This window comes from Vombatus ursinus, unplaced genomic scaffold, assembly GCF_900497805.2.
Source record: "Vombatus ursinus unplaced genomic scaffold, bare-nosed wombat genome assembly UNPS02014483.1, whole genome shotgun sequence".
Classification (NCBI taxonomy): Eukaryota; Metazoa; Chordata; class Mammalia; order Diprotodontia; family Vombatidae; genus Vombatus; species Vombatus ursinus.
In genome coordinates this window covers 6,397-18,796 of record NW_020954261.1, presented here as the reverse complement: position 1 = coordinate 18,796, position 12,400 = coordinate 6,397, and the positions used below count along the sequence as shown (strand labels likewise).

The following is a 12,400-nucleotide window of genomic DNA, read 5'->3' as shown; positions in this document are numbered from 1 at the left end:
TTGAGTCAGATTACTGATGGTACTAGGAGTTGAGTCTACATTTTGAACCTTTTGTTCCCCCAAATCTGTGCTAATGATTCTGTTTCACGTCTTTATGAAGTAACATTTATCACATATTCCCACTGTTAATTGTGCTTAATAGGTTAAGGATTGTAGGATGGATTAATTACCTCATTCCTTCATTGCCTCCTTTTTACCTTGTGCTGTGAGATGCTTGGATTGTACTAGCATCTATCAAACCACTTTTCCCTTCATTACCTCTCAGTGACAGTCGTTGTTTTTTGTTGCTGAGTTGTCAGTTTGGGACAGTGGAATGGGGTATTCAATGAATCTGGCTCTTAATGGCTGCCTGCTTCTAACCTGTGTTGCCAGAGTGGAGCCCAAGAAATATTGACAAAGCAGCCCAGGGCCTTGATGGGTGTTGTAGAAATGTAGATTAAATGGCCTCTGAACTAGTATCTCAACCACCTGGACCATGTGACTTTCCCTCAGACTTAAATGATCTTTTTCTTTCCCATTTTAATTGCAAAATGGCTTTATTTTAAGAAGGTCAACTTTTTTCCCACATGTACAAAAATATTTATAGTAGCTCTTTTTGTGATGGCAAAGAATTAGAAATTGTGGGGATGCCCATCAGTTGGTGAATGGCTGAACAAGTTGTAGTATATGAATGTAATGGAATACTATTGTGCTGTGAGAAATGATGAACAGGATGCTCCCAGAAAAACCTGAAAAGACTTGCATGGGTTGATGCAAAGTAACAGCAATATTGTAAGATGATCTTCTTTGAATTAGCTGTTCTTAGCAATACAGCGATCCAAGACAACTCTGAAGGATTATCCATCTCCAGAGAAAGAGCTGATGGTGTCTGAATACAGATTGAAGCATACTTTTTTTAATTTTATTTTTCCTTGAGGTTTTTTTTGTCTGTTTTCTTTCACAACATGAATAATAGGGATATGTTTAATGTGACTATACATATATAACTTCTATCAAACTGCTTGCTTTCTCAATAGGGGGGTGGGAAGGAGGAAGGGAGAGAATTTGGAACTCAAAAGTTGTCAAAAATGAATGTTAAAAATTATTTTTACATGTTACTGGGGAAAACTAAAATAAAATACTTTTAAAAAATAAAAAAAATTTAGTTAAGGGGCTAACATTTTATTTTTCTCCCTAGGCAAGTAAGAGAGAGATTGAAGAGCCAAGTTACTCAAATGGGGGATCAAGTCCCGGGTTTCAGGCCAGGCCTGGAGATTTTACAGGTATTATGATGTCTCCATTAAAATAATTTGACCCATAGGAAATAAGCAGTTTTCATTTTAAATACTCTACAAAATTGTAATATTACCTCACCACACACTATGCATACTTTCAGCTTCCACATACATTATCTTACTCCTTGTGAAGTCTTTGCTAGGAATGGATGTTGTGTAACATAATTTTCTTCCTTCCCATTAGCTTGCCACTGTTGCTTTTTGTTGCAAATTATTTCCTATTAGAAAGGTTGGAGTTGCTGACAAAGAAAGACAATCTGAAGGCCTGTGGTTATATTCCCAGCACATATTTTCTGCTGTGATTTTTGTTTTTGTTTTTTTGTTTTTTATTTTTTCACAACTTGCCGAGTGAGAATCAAAGGTATGTTATAGAACTGTGCTAAGAACACCCAGGAATTGGTTATTTCTTGGTTTATCTGGGAGAGTTGTTAAAGAGAGAAAGCATGTCATGAGTAAATCCAGGTTTCTATAACAGCAATACTCTGCTTAAAGGCATCTCTCTGACCCTTCTGTACCCTCCTTGTTTGGATAAGTTAACCTCCAGTGTTTTCATTAAGCAAAAAACATTGTTTCTGCTTGGCTGCTTTGCAGGTATTTATCAGGAAATGTATCTGTAATGGATTTACCTCAGGTTTTTCTCTCCTAACACAGAGGATAGTGGTTTGTAATATAGATTGTTAGACAAGGAATTGGGGAAATAAGGTTAATTAGCTCTTTTAATAATACTTACTCTTGCTTTGTATATATTTCTTGAATGGCCTGTTTGTGTTTCCCAGGCAGGTAGGTGAGAAAACAGCTGCTTGCTAGTAGTGGTGAGTCTGAATGAACAGTTGACCTACAATAAGACTGAAATGTGAGGTATTTATAGTAATTCAGGGATATTTGATTCATTTACAATCAATGATATTAAATTTGAATTTTATATGCATTATTCAGGAGTAAGATGGCTGTAAAAACAAGCAGCTTTGCAGAACTTCACCCCAGGTATTCTGGCTACAAATTCAATGTTGTTTTTTATTCTATTATACCACTACTTTATTACATGAGAATAGTAGCAACTAAGGAGGCTGTACCAAATAGGGTTAATCTAATAGGTCAACCCTGAAATGTAAAGCCCTTCTATTTTTGCTGTTTTTATTTGCAGGATTTAATATTTAATAATGTAAAATAAAAAAGTCTATGAAAGCAGACTAGAGAGAAAAAAGATCTATATTGAGTCATTTTTTGCCCACAAGAATAAAATACACAATGACAGTGATAATGCCCATTTTTAGAGTAGCATGTCTTTCCTTAGAATCTGAATAAGGGAGCCAGATTTCCACAGAAATTGTCTTAGGCATATTGATTGTGTGTATTTCAGTCAGATTGTATTCCTTGTCTTTTCCTATAAAAACCAACACAATCCAATCACAGAACTCCCATGACCCCATTCTTAATATTTGTTGTACATTATACAGGCAGTTGCTCAGGTTCTTTACTGATGACTCATGGAACATGAATTTTAAAATAGCAGTTCTTTTTTATAGCTGGGCCTGGGATTCCATTGGTATAGGGAACTCCTGGTGAGGAATTCCCTATACCAATACAGGTTAGAGTTTCCTGGGACGCTGAGATTTGGTCTTACACATTAGGTAGTGGTTCATTTTTTGTGATAGCAAAAAACTAGAAATAAAATGAGTTCACATAAAATGGAGAATGGCTGAGTAAATTGTGGTATAGGTGAATGTCAGTTGGTCAACAAGCATTTATTAATAAATGCTGCTATGTTCCAGGCATTATGCTAAGTGTTGGGGATACCAAAAAAGAAAAAGAGAGGGAAGAAAAACATGGTTCCTGCCTTAAAAGAGCTTACATTTTAATGGAGAAAATATGCAAAAAATTTTTGCATACAAGATACGTATAATGTAAATGAAAGTTAATTTCTTGAGGAGGAAAGCATTAGCAATGGGGAGGACTAGGAAAGGCTTCCTGTGAAATCCAGTGAGGAAAAAGAGAAATCCAGGCATGGGAGATTGCCTGTGAAAAGGTGAGGAGTCTGGAGATGACCTGTTGTTTTTGAGGAAGAGAAAGAAGACCAGAGTAGCTCAGTTGTACAGTGCATAGAGGAGAGTGTGCTGGAACACTTTTGTCCCTGTGAAAAAGGATGAATATGAGGGATTCAGAGAAACACAGGAAAATTTCTATGAACAGGTGCAGAACCAGGCAAACCAGTGGTAGAAATGAATCCCTGGGAGCCACATATTGACTTAGAAAACCACAAATTAACATTATCTTTGTTGAATATTCTCTGATTACATTTTATTCTGCTTCCTGCTGAAGTTTTGCGGGCAAGGAGTTTGACATCTCTGGTATACACAATGACAACTATAATTAATGTAAATTTAAAAAAACTAAAGCAGATGAACTCAGATAAGTTGCAGTGCAAATCTTTGCATTTACATTATTGAAATCATTGTATATATTATTTCCCTGGTTTTGCTTACTTCATGTATAAGTCTTCCTGTGTAAAATCGATTTTATATTACAAAATACTAAAGAAATTGTTTCACTCTCTGCAAATGTTTATTGCCAACAAGAGCTGCACAGTTCTTTGTCTTAGGAACAAGTTTGAGTTTAATAGATCTTTTAAGACTGCTCTAGAAGCAGTGCAAGCAATCCTTCTAGTTTCCTCAGCCCTGAAGGGAGGAGGGAATGTTAGATCCCTGGTTTTTTTGTTCCTTGTTATCTTTGTTTACTCAGATTTTAGATGATAGCACAGGACTATAAGCTATATCTAATTAATGATTTCCAAAGGTTATGTATTTCTATGTTAAAGTCTCCTAGATACATTAGGTACATTCCTCAAAGTTAGCTGTAATAAGGTTCATTTCTATTAAAAAAAAAAAAGCTACTTTATCTAACTAAAATTTAATGGCTTTCCTATGTATTATACCTCATTAAGTATTTTGTGTTTGCTTGTTCTAGGTTGGAGATAGAGCTGATTCAAATCTTTATATAAGTATGAAGCTAAAAGCTGCTGAGGAGGTAAAATCTACTGTGGTACTGCTAGCTAGCACAGTAATCCCATCACCACTTCTCTCCCTTCTGCGCCAATTAAAATTATCATGCCTTTATCCTAATTTGACTTGTATTGCAAATTATAAATACGTGGCTTCTAACTAGAGCCTCTGTCTTTTATCTACTTGCTTTTCTTCTTAAACAGAAAGCTAGCATGGAAAAATTAAAGGAACACAATAAATCTGAAATATTGTGGGGAAATAAATGGGTAATTTTATGGCAGTGGTTCTCAAACTTTTTGGTTGCATGATCTTTTTACCCTCTTAAAAAATATTGAGGACCCCACCTGAAGAGCTTATAGACTATATCCTATCATTGTTGACCATATTAGGAATTAAAAGTGTTAGTATTATTATGAAAATAGTTTTAACTTTGTGGACTGCTTGAAAGTGCCGGGTACTCCCAGGGATCGGTCCGTCACTTTCAGAATCACTGGAATGCTACAAATTCCTTTAGAACATAGGAATTTAATGCAAACAATACCTTTTAACCTATATCTAGTCATAATTACCCAAGAAATACCTCTCTCAGTCCTCCCACTTTTCTAGCTAGTTAGATCATTAAACATGTTTTACATTTTCATTCTTACAGATTGGAATCAGAGCCACACATATTAAATTACCAAGAAACTCAACTGAGGCAGAGGTAAGCTGTTGGGTTCATGTGGAACAAACCTTCTTATGGTTCCATATCGTGGTTATGATTTGTGACATTTTCAGGGCTAAGGGGTTTGTGTGTGATAGGTACATACCTTGCCCCATATTCAAGGCTGCTTACTTCAAGGGAAGAGACCCAGAATAAATGGTGTAATCCTGTGATGCAGGTGATTCAACACACATCTATTAAGTGTCTGCTGTGTTTAGAGCATTGTGCTAGTAAGTAAGGGAAATACAAAGAATAAATACCTGACCCCTGTCCTCATAGAGCATACAGTCATCACATAAAATAACTCAAATACATAAGAAGAGGTACAGATAACCTAGTTCTACATAAGAGGTTCTACATATGAAATTACATAAAAAATTTAATATCTATATTGAATCCATTGTTTCTTATAAATCTCCTTTCCTTTACTCTCAAGGGGTAAATTCTATAATCAGACCTTCATACTTGGAGTATGGAATGTCTTCCTAATCGCTGTCCCAGCTTCTATTCTTTTTCCCCTCTCTCATTAATTCCCAGCACAAGTGCCAAAATTACCTTCCTCAAACACAGGTCACTTCCCTACTCAACAAACCTGTTTTGTCTCTAGAATAAAATACAAACTTCTGTTTGGAATTTAAAGCACTTAGCTGACTTTTCCAGGCTGGTTTGATATTCCTGCCTTCATCTCGTCTCCATTCCAGCCAGACTGGCCTGCTGTCCTATTCCTCATCCATGACATTCCGTCCCATCTCCGTACCTTTGCACAGGCTGACCCTCAGGCCTTGAATCCATTTCCTCCTCACCTCACCTCTACCTTTTGAATCCCTAATTCCCTTTAAAGCTCAGCCCAAATGCCGTTCCCTACATGAGGCCTTTTCTGATCATCCTGGCTGCTAATAACCCCCCTCCCAAAAAAATTTACCTTGTATCTGTTTTATGTATTTATATGTATATTTGTTGTCTCCTTCTATAGAAAGAAGACTCTCAGGGCAGAAACGATGTCATTTTTGCCTTTACAAACTTTCTTTGAGTAGATTTTTAATAAATGCTTTTTGATTGTTTGGTAGTAGGCACTTAATAAATGCTTATTCAACTGACTTGTGAACAAAAGCATTCCATTAATAAGAAATAAAAATAAGCTCATAACAGGGCCCTAAATGGCTGAGTAAGAAGGAAGGCTGAGAAGCAGAGCAACGTACTGATTAGAGAACCAACCTCAGTGTCAGGAAGACCTGGGTTCAAGTGTTATCTCTGATGCATTAACTGTGTGCCCTTGGACAAGTTACTTAACTTCTCAGTGTCCCAGACATCTCTCTAGAACTATAAAGTGCAGAAGTTGCATTCTTCTATCTAACTATCTGCATTGGTAGGAGCTTCTTCACTGAGAATGCCTTACAACAATGAAATCACAGATCTAGACCATTTATCCCCAGCGGTTCCCATGCCACCTCTCCCACCCACTGCCTGCAAACCTTTCTTTAACTACTACCTCAACATACCTCTCTAGTATCTAGAGATATTATTGGGAGGTGTTTTGGTCTAACAAGAAAGTTATATGCAGGACCTATATGATAGTGGGTTTTTTCTTTGAACTCTCTGAACTAAAACTCTTAGAGGGGAAATGAGGTTGGATATGTTTTGCCTTACAATAGTCTCCATTCCTACCCTCTACCTTCTTTAACTTGTAAAATTTGTTTTTAGGTTTTAAAGTGCATCACATCTTTGAATGAAGACCCTACTGTACATGGACTCCTGGTCCAGTTACCTTTGGATGCAGAAAAGAACACTAGCACTGAGCTGGTGACAAATACCATCGCTCCCGAAAAGGATGTGGATGGGTGTGTTTGACTTTTTGAGTCACTTCATTTTAAAGCTGTTGTATCTTTAAAACATGTATTGGTAACTCAGGGAAGCTCCATACCAATGTTTAAATTGCCTTGTTCTCACTCATTCTGCCTTTAATTTAATGTTTCAGTTTGACTAGCGTCAGTGCTGGGAAGCTTGCTAGAGGTGACTTAGAGGATTGTTTCATTCCCTGTACACCTAAAGGATGCTTGGAACTTATCAAAAAGACAGGTAAGGCTAATTTTTCAGAGCCTCCCCTTTTTTATCGTCTTTTATTAATGTTTATACTTTCTATTCATTGATTCCACGTAAGACAGCATGGATTAATTTAAGGACCTTTTCTGTACTGGGTACTGCTGGAGAGCTTACAAAGTTTATATAAAAAACATGCTTCCTCAAGCTTGTATGTATCATAACCATTGGAAATCTGTTTGTTTATGACAAATTAAAAATCTTTGTTTTAATCTTTTAGAGTAATGGATTCTTTTATTTAGTTATCTGTAATTTTTTTTATTGGCTTTACATTCATTCATCAGTTAGTCACCAAGCACTTATTAAGTACTTATTACATGTCAGACACTGTGCTAAGGGTTGGGTAATACAGAGAAAGGCAAGAAATTGTTCCTGGCCTTATGAAACTTACATTCTAAAGGGAGAGTCAACATGTAAATAGCTAGATACATATAGATACATATACAGAACAAATGGAAGGTAATTTTTTTAAATAATATTTTTTTTTCCCAATTTACATGTAAAAACAATTTTTAGCATTCATTTTTTGAGTGCCATATCCTCTTCCTTCATCTCTTCCCCCACCCCAGACAGTAAGCAGTTGATATAGGTTATACATATGTAATCATACAAAACATATTTCCATATTTATCACAACTTTTAATATTTAGGTTGCATATCCATTTTGAGCTCTTTGTATATGGCTTAAGATATTAATTTCTAATTTAGTTGATTCTAATTTCTCTTATCGTACTTTGCAACTTTCCCATTAATTCTTGTTAAATAGAGAGTTCTTGCCCATGCAATGTATAATTTCAGGTTTATCAAGCACTGTGGGTTATTGAGTTTGATGTTTCTGAGACAAAATAGTGTACTATATAGCGAGCTAGACTTGGAGTCAGGAAAACTCATTTCAGATCTTGCCTCCATCACTTACTAACTCTCAGCCTCACTTTTCTCAGCTGTAACTTGTGGATAATAATAGCACCTACCTCTTAGGATTGTTGTGAGGATCAGATCAGATACTATATGTGAAGCACTTTGCAAACCTTAAAGCACTATAGATATATAATGCTTGTATTTATAAGCTACTGTTCTTATCTAATCTATTCCACTGATCTGTTTGTTTTTTTTTTTTAAGTATCAAATAGTTTCTTTATGATTACTGCTTATTGTAATTAATTTGTCTAGTTTCATGAAGAAGTACATTGGAAACAGAAGTAATTTTGTTTCCTCTTTACCTATGTTTATACCTTTAATATTTTTCTCTGATCTTTTTGTGAGTGCTAGCATTTCTAGAACTATGAAATGAAAGGAATCAGAAAGTGAGTATCCTTGACTTACTCTTGCATTTATGGGGAAAGCTTCAGGTATTTCTCCATTGCAAATACTTTGGTTTTAGCTATGTGCTTTTGTGGTATTCAGAAAACTGCCCTTCGTATATATTTTTAAAACTTATTGCTGAAAATGCTTTAGCCTTGTATGCACTTTCCTATAAATCAAATGTTATATGTATAAGAAGTTATTTACTATTTAAAGAAGTTGGTGCAGTCATATCTTATATGGCAAGTTTTATTTGACCAGCTTTTTTTCCCCAAGTATAAGTGGTGCTTGGTTGTAACTGGCAACAAAAACTCAAGTCTTATTGCCATTTATCTTTTAGGACATTAATTTTTTCTTCCTTACCTGTAGTTTCACTGATGTAGAGAAATTCTGGTGAGGAAACTCCCTGCTCCTGATGCAACATTTCTGCAGCTCAATAGTCTTGGTTTCCAGGGTCACAGAGAGATTAAGTGATTTATCCAGAATCAGACAGCTAGTATGTATTTGAGGTTGGATTTGAACCCAGATTTTCCTTACTCCAAAGTTAGTTTTCAGTCTGCTAAGCTGACTCTAATACTTAAATTTCCTGTCTAAAATTAATTTACTGTCAATTAGAGAAGCATAACATAAATTGCACATGAAATAGGTCAGCTGTTAGTTACCTAATGTATTGATTGAGTAATGCAGGTCACTTACACCTGAATCATGCTTTGAAACCCCTTTTCTAAATATTACAGTGTATGAGAATGTCTTTTATGTTTCTATTTCAAAATATCTCCTCTGGTTTGGCCTATCAGAAATTCTTGGAGATACTCTTATTTCATGGATGGTCCATTTTTCCCCCAAAGGATTATACTTTGTTTGGCCAAATATTTTATTCTTGATTGTAAGCCTTTGTCTTTTATATTTTGGGATATCATTCCAAACTCACTTCTTCTGCAAAGTGGCAGGTGCCAAATCTTGTATGATCTTGACTTTGGCTCCTTGGTATTTGAACTCTATTTTTTGGCCATTTGGTGATTTTTGGTGATTGGTAGATTCTTTCTCTTTCCACTTTGCTTTCTGGTTTTAAGAATTCTGGGCAGTTTTCATTTATAATTTCTTGATATACGGTAGCAAGACTTTTTTGTTGGAGAGATAGTGTCATGATTTTTCAGAAAGTTTGATAATTTTAGATTAGCTTTCTTTGACCTATTTGCCTGGTCAATTGTTATGATATTCAATTTTTTTTCTTTTTTTTTACTTTGTTTGGTTTTTTTTTCCACTCATTTTGTGGTTTTGTTTTAATTTTTCTTGTTTCATTGAGTCATTTTCTGTTTGATGTTTTCTAATTTTCATGGTATTTAGTTCTTAGAAAAGGTTTTCCATCATGTCTTCTAAGGGGTTGATGCCTTATTTGTTGTAAGGTTGCTCACTTCCTTGGGTTTAACACCCCACCTTGTGTCTCTGTCCAAGGTATTTCCTCATAATGTTTGTTGGATTTCTTGGTTTGTTCATATTAACTGTTTCAGGGTCTTGGTTGGGGACAGGGAGGGGGCGTGTTCTATGCTTGGGTCAGACACTGTTCTTGCACTCCTGAAGGGAATGAGCAGGCCTCACCTGATTCCATATGTGGTGAACAAGATTAGAACATTCCCCCAAGGGATTCCAGTGCTGCCCCAGCATTGGGCTTTGCCTTTCCCCTTGCTGCCAAGCCCAGGGGCATACTGCCAGCACTCCTACCTAAACTACTGTGAGGACTCCCTATTGCCACATGGCTCTGGTCTTTCTCCCTGCCTTAGGTGCTGCTATAGCTTTTCCCACACTGAGTCCCTACCAGAAGACTTTGGGGTTGCCCCCAACTGTTCTTTGTTCAGGGCTCTTCTCTTGCCAGTGGGCTGGAGTGGCCCCTTCCTAGGTGGAGGCCACACTATTCCTTTCCAGTTGCCCAAGTCTGCTTTGTACTGCTCTCTTGACCTGTCCCAGCTGGTCCATTTCAAGGTTCCTGCAGGATTTTGTCAGTGCTTCTGTGCACTCATAGGCCTGGTGCAGGACTCTGTATGTGATTCTCCTTATTTTACCAGATAACGGGACATTTTTAGTTTTGGGGAGATGTTTGTTGGGGGATCTGGGCTCCTATGGGTTACCTCACCTTCCAGGGTCTCGGTTTCCTCCTCTGCAAAGTGAAGGTGTTACACTAGATATAAGATCCCTTCCAGCTCTGAATCTCTGGACCCTTCTCATTTTCCAGCCATAGCCTCTGCCCAGACCCCCAACTTCAAGGGAAATTGGGCAAGGAGAACTCTTAACACTCTTCCAGTATATCATTTTTCTTGAAGTTAAGGAAAATGAAACTACATACTCATTAATCTAATAATCTTTCTCTGCTTTCTGTCTCCCTTTTCTCCCCTTCTCTCTCCACCCCACCCACCCCACCCCAGCTTTGTTGCTTATAACTTTTGTTTCTTGTAATTTAGTCTGGTACCTTCTTCCATTTAGCTGTTTAGCTGTGTGTCAAGTTGTGGTTTTTTTTTTTTAATGTATGTGTATGGGTTTTCTTCCCACTCTGCTATGACTCAGTGAATGGATTTTGCTTAAGCTGCTTTCAGAAAACCCACAGCAAGAAGGAGTGCATGTCCAAGTCTCTATTTGTTACTCAAACTTAAAAGCAGAGAATTTACACCCAATAATGAAGGGAGGTGAAGAAACTTAAAAAGTTTCTGACTTATGATAGAAGCCCATACGTGTACACTTATTCCCTCTGACCCAAGTAAAATATAGGTAGCATTATGAACAAAAAATTCCTCTTGCCTCTGTGTTTGAGATCGATTCTGGGGTTTCTTTCAGGAGTACAAATTGCCGGTAGGCATGCTGTGGTGGTTGGACGTAGCAAGATTGTTGGTGCACCAATGCATGACTTGCTTCTGTGGAATAATGCCACAGTGACCACATGCCATTCAAAGACTATCCAGTTGTCTGAGGAGGTAAGATCTTCAGGGAATAGTGTATACCTAAGGTTTATCAGTGTTAGCTGTCCAAAAGTGTGCTATGTCATAAGGGTGCAGGGAATTGGATGTCACAAAGTAGCACTTGGACAGTGGCAGTTTGTTTTCTGACTACACTGAAATCCTTAGCACGGAACAAGAATAAATTCTAATGTCTTTGTGATCATAGGCAAATGTCTAAATCAAGATGTTCAGCCAGATTTTTGTATTCATAATAAGATGAGGCTAATGCTTCTGTGAACAGAGATGTGTCTTGTAGAATTGAAGGAGATAAATATCAGAAATAGCTTCACTTGGTATTTTTAGTAATGAGTCTTTGGCTCATTTGTAAGGCTTTCCTCTCAACCTCTCCCCTCAAATATCCCCAGTAAATTTCTTTCACAATGTCCCTACAAAGAACATGGTCGTATCCCTATTTTATAGATGAGGAAATTGAAACCTAAGAAGTTAAGTGACTTACAAGGCTTGTCTGAGATAGCTTAGAGGAAAAGACAAGATTCCTGATGTTATCTTCCCATCCCAATGCCCTTTCCACTTCTTGACTGCATTTCTAGTATCAATTTCTATTTACTGCTATGATTGTTTTTGTTTTTTCCCCCCCTTTTTTTGACAGGTGAATAAAGCTGATATTCTTGTGGTTGCAACTGGACAGCCTGAAATGGTGAGAGGAGAATGGATTAAACCTGGAGCTATAGTAATAGACTGTGGAATCAACTATGTTCCAGGTTGGTGCTCCACTTGCTATTTTTGGAAGTTGGGGAGGGTAAAGGAAGATCCTTTGACTCATTGGAAATAAGCCAAGAATGTACATGTTGAATGGAATGGTGATGAGTGAACTATTCTAGAACTTGTGCCATTTATGGACCTTAATGTGATGGGGAATGGGAGGGAGTAAAGATGTGATTTTTAGATGACGTTGATGAAATCTAGTCTTACTGAATAAATATACAGTGTAGTATCTAGGCTTTGTTTCAAGTCTTAAAGTGAAAGATAATCTTCTTTTCCCCTTCTAGTCTTAAATATGAGGTACAGTTATTAAAT

General features: G+C 36.9%; 1 protein-coding gene across 1 annotated transcript; it reads left to right on the top strand.

The window, feature by feature from the left end:
• Window positions 1-1,183: 1,183 nt before the first annotated feature.
• On the top strand, window positions 1,184-12,084 carry LOC114042489 (C-1-tetrahydrofolate synthase, cytoplasmic-like; the record flags this gene model as incomplete). Its single annotated transcript, XM_027861172.1, has 7 exons — window positions 1,184-1,262; window positions 4,239-4,298; window positions 4,923-4,976; window positions 6,678-6,814; window positions 6,952-7,052; window positions 11,202-11,338; window positions 11,973-12,084. Coding segments are annotated over exons 1-7 (649 nt in total), but the record flags the coding sequence as incomplete, so codon positions are not given.
• Between the last annotated feature and the right edge of the window lie 316 nt (window positions 12,085-12,400).